The following is a 3,982-nucleotide window of genomic DNA, read 5'->3' as shown; positions in this document are numbered from 1 at the left end:
ACAACTAGTACGGCGTTTTTCACGAAATAACATGTGTTAACAAATCATCTAATCTAATGCCATGGGAGTAGACCCACAGTTGGGGTGGCCAAATTATTATTATTTTTTATATTTTATATTTTTATTTAAAATTATTTATGTCGTAATATTATTAGTGCGCTACATGACATATTAACAGATTTCGTCCAATTTACTAACAAAAAACATGTCGAGTGACCAATATATTTGTGTTTTTCTTCTACATACCTACCCAAAATGTTTTCAATCTCATCACCAAGCTACTTACAACTCATCATTAAAACCAATTTTCCATTTTTTTCAATACAAAATCCATTCTACATATGTGAGTATACTATACACATGTTAGAATTAAATACACATTTACCAGATTTTTTTTGTTCTTTTTTGAAGGCTATACATTAATCGGCAGAATTCAAGATTTAATTAATTAGATAAGACCCATCATTCATTTTTCACATGCATGCATGCCACCATAGTGCAGGACAAACAGACATGAAATAGTATTGCTTGTACAATTTCGGACATAGCTAGGTTGCAGTCTTTCACTATATATATATATATATATATATATATATATATATATATCCAATTTTTGGAAGAATTTATAGTAGGGTTATGTGCATGCTAGTAGCTACTAATTCTACTAATTAAGTTTCTTAATTAATCACAGAGCCATTCCAGTCCGGACTCAAAATATGGATCCAAAGATTGAGAATCGGAGCCACGCAGCTTATCTTCAGAAACAAAGCCTTTGTGATCAGACGTGTTAATGCTATTATCGGCTTCATTTTGGAGACAAAAAAGCTGCGAGAAATCCATGTCGAGAAAATCCGACAGGATATTTCCGTCCGTCTCGAAATCCATGATGAAGTTGGGCAGATAATTAGTATCCTCTTCCGAAATGGGGTTTGAAAAGTCAACCGGGTCGTCAGGAGTTGAAGATGGCTGGAGCTTGGCGTGGGATTGGTCGTGTTCTTGTGGCCCGGTGGTTACGACAACTTTGGTGCACCTTGTCGCCTTGGTTCGGACCACTGATGAACTACTTTCCATGAAGGGATTTGGGTTGATCTCTCGGGGTTGACTTGGATCAGTACTTGATGGTCTTCTTTTTGGGTGATCTCCGGCCACCTGAAATTTCTTTCCAATATTTGTGTTCCAGTAGTTCTTGATTTCATTGTCTGTTCGGCCTGGAAGCCGCCCAGCTATCAAAGACCATCTGCAACGAATTAACAATTAAGCCACACATTAATTAATTAATTAATTAATTCCCATATATTAAAAATTAAAAAATATAAATATAAATATAAAATAAAATAAAATAAAAGAAGACCTGTTTCCCAGGAGTTTGTGAAGCCTGATGATGAGCTCCTCTTCATCACGAGTGATGTTGCCTCTCTTGATATCAGGTCTCAGATAATTTAACCATCTGAGTCGGCAACTCTTCCCACATCTTTTAAGTCCTGGATAAATTAAACCATCTAATTAAGGAAAAGAAAAGGAATTATTATGTGTTTTTTTTTTTTTTTTTTTTGGATAAATGAAAAAAGATCAAACCTGCTCTCTTGGGAAGATTTCTCCATTTCCCCTCGCCATGAGTTTTGATGTATTCTGTGAGTACTCTGTCTTCCATAGCTGTCCATGCTCCCCTGTTCAACCCCTCCTTTGAACAACAGGGACTCCTTCCCATCTAAAGTCAGAATCTCTCTCTCTCTCTCTCTCTCTCTCTCTCTACAGTAGTTTATTTTGGGGAGAGAGAGTGAGAGATCGACTATCTATGCTTGAAGCTGGGAGGTTGTAGTTTATTCTTATTTATATTGTTAGTTAGAACACGGTAGAAGGGAATGTATCTATCAATATCACTATTTCTATTCTATAGAGATTTCAAACCTATTCATTTTTTTTTTTTTTAACCCTAAAGTTTTAAGGTTGCATGTGAATCAGGGGACCACCCTTTTGTCTAACACTACATTTCTAGCAGCCCCCCTAGCAAAAACTTATATATATATATTGCCTGTAGTTTTAATGCTTAACGGAGTATGAATTACACATATAAAATAATATATAAAATAATATTAAGAAAAGGAAAATAGGGTTTAGAGGAAGGAGACAAAAAGTTTTCTTTTATCTTATTTATGCTGCTCCATTTTTATAATGAATTTTGTCATAACCTTCTATTAAGTATGACGACTTCGTTGACGATTTTCCCGCTCCAAATATTCATTACAGCGGACGAGTTTATTATGCGTATTGTCTTGTGCCAAACATTATAAACATTATACATGAGAACGATCGATTACTGACATGATTTAGGAGGAGATTCAATATATATAAAGTTATTTAAAACGTGATTTCGATTTTGTTAGTTGATGAACTAAGTATATACGGGTCCAATAATATTTTATGATGATGATAGCTCCCTAGCTAGGCATTTTATCTTTATATCAAAAAGATAATAAAAAAAGGACAATCATCATAAATAATTATTCCACCTGCCCTTCTACGTACATGGTAAGAGCCTCACGGCTGCTCTCTTTCAAGCTAACTTTCTCACAAGCTCTTGAAAGTTGGTTGAAGTAAAAGCAATAAAGCTATGCTCCAAAAACTGTACGGCAAATCAAATTTTATCTTGATATCATGATACGATATCCCACTAAAGTTACAGATTTCCCTACAACGATTTGTGCGGCTGGTGCTATTGAGAACGTTTGAGTCATTGGACTAGCATATTCAATTATCATCTCGATCTCTTTCGTATAATTAAATTGATACATAGGACGGTGTTCAGAAATTATTTCATTAGCTTTTATTATAAAAAATAAATAAAAAAATTAAAGTTTAATATATATTTACTGTCATATCAATTTAATTGTATAAAAATAAATAAAAATTTGCAAGGGCCCTAATTTGACCACCAAATTTGCACCACGGCACACTATGAACAGGCTTTTTGGTCAAATTAATATACAATATCATTAATCACAATAGTTGCATTTATCTGTTTTTATTTTTATTTTTATTTTTATTTTGTTATTTGAACTGCCATTTATTATGTGTTAGGTCCAATATTGGTCACCTATGGAGTAAGTTGCTCCCCACCTGCAAAATAGAAAGGGTTTGTCAGTAGGCCTTTGATTCTTCGATAGAAGGCATTTTGATGCTCAAGTCAGTGTCTTGTAGGCCTGTAAATGAGCCGAGCCGAGCCGAATATTAGCAAAAACTCAGCTTGGCTCATTTAAGAAAATATTTACTCAAGCCGATCTCGAGTTCGAGCCGAGCTGAGAACCCTTGGCTCAAGACCGGCTCATTGAAAAAATCTTGTGCTCAAGATCGAGCTCAAGATCGATTAAAATTTGATTTCGAGCGAGCCGAGCCCTTGAATAGCTCGACTTGGCTCGCACAACATTCTTGTTAGATAAGAACCTCATGCTAGCTCAAGCTTGGCTAATAAGCTGGCTTGAAAATTTTATTTTTAATAAATCAATTTTACTTAAAAAATTGATTTCTTTTCACCATTTAAAATTCAAATGGTTGAACACCTAGGTCATTTTAGTTATTTACTCACAACCCATTAGGTGGCAAAGACTTAGACGGTTGGTTTAGACAACGTTGGGCCATTCAATTTATAGAAGTGAGATGATATAGTGTTTGCTTCTTTTTTCGATGTGGGACAAGGAAAAGCTTCACAAGTATTACACGCCCAAACTCTATCCCTCTGTCTCGTTCTTTTCTCTCTCAACTCTAGTTCTCACTTCTCTCCCTCTCGCTCAACTTCACTTCTCAGCCAAACTCTCTCTCTTCTGTAATTTCACAATCTCCCTCTCCCTCAACTTCACTTCTCTTTCCTCTCTCAACAAGTGTGATGCGAGTGAGAAAAAAGAGCAAGTAACCATTAACCACCACAAATGCTCTCTTGGTCCCAACTGCCACTACAACGTTTAGAGTTTTTTAATGGTGTTGGGAC

General features: G+C 35.3%; 1 protein-coding gene across 1 annotated transcript; it reads right to left on the bottom strand.

The window, feature by feature from the left end:
• Positions 1-419: 419 nt before the first annotated feature.
• LOC132187068 (transcription factor MYB1) lies at positions 420-1,824 on the bottom strand. Its single transcript, XM_059601223.2, has 3 exons — positions 1,576-1,824; positions 1,352-1,481; positions 420-1,237 (listed from the first exon to the last, which is right to left on the bottom strand). The coding sequence occupies exons 1-3, from the start codon at positions 1,706-1,708 to the stop codon at positions 682-684; spliced, it is 819 nt and encodes a 272-aa protein (XP_059457206.1). The 5' UTR covers positions 1,709-1,824; the 3' UTR covers positions 420-681.
• Positions 1,825-3,982: the final 2,158 nt, after the last annotated feature.

The sequence above is a fragment of the Corylus avellana genome, chromosome 6 (genome assembly GCF_965113065.1).
Source record: "Corylus avellana chromosome 6, dhCorAvel1.hap1.2, whole genome shotgun sequence".
NCBI lineage: Eukaryota > Viridiplantae > Streptophyta > Magnoliopsida > Fagales > Betulaceae > Corylus > Corylus avellana.
The sequence above is the reverse complement of the archived record's forward strand: the minus strand, read 5'-3'. Positions and strand labels throughout refer to the sequence as shown.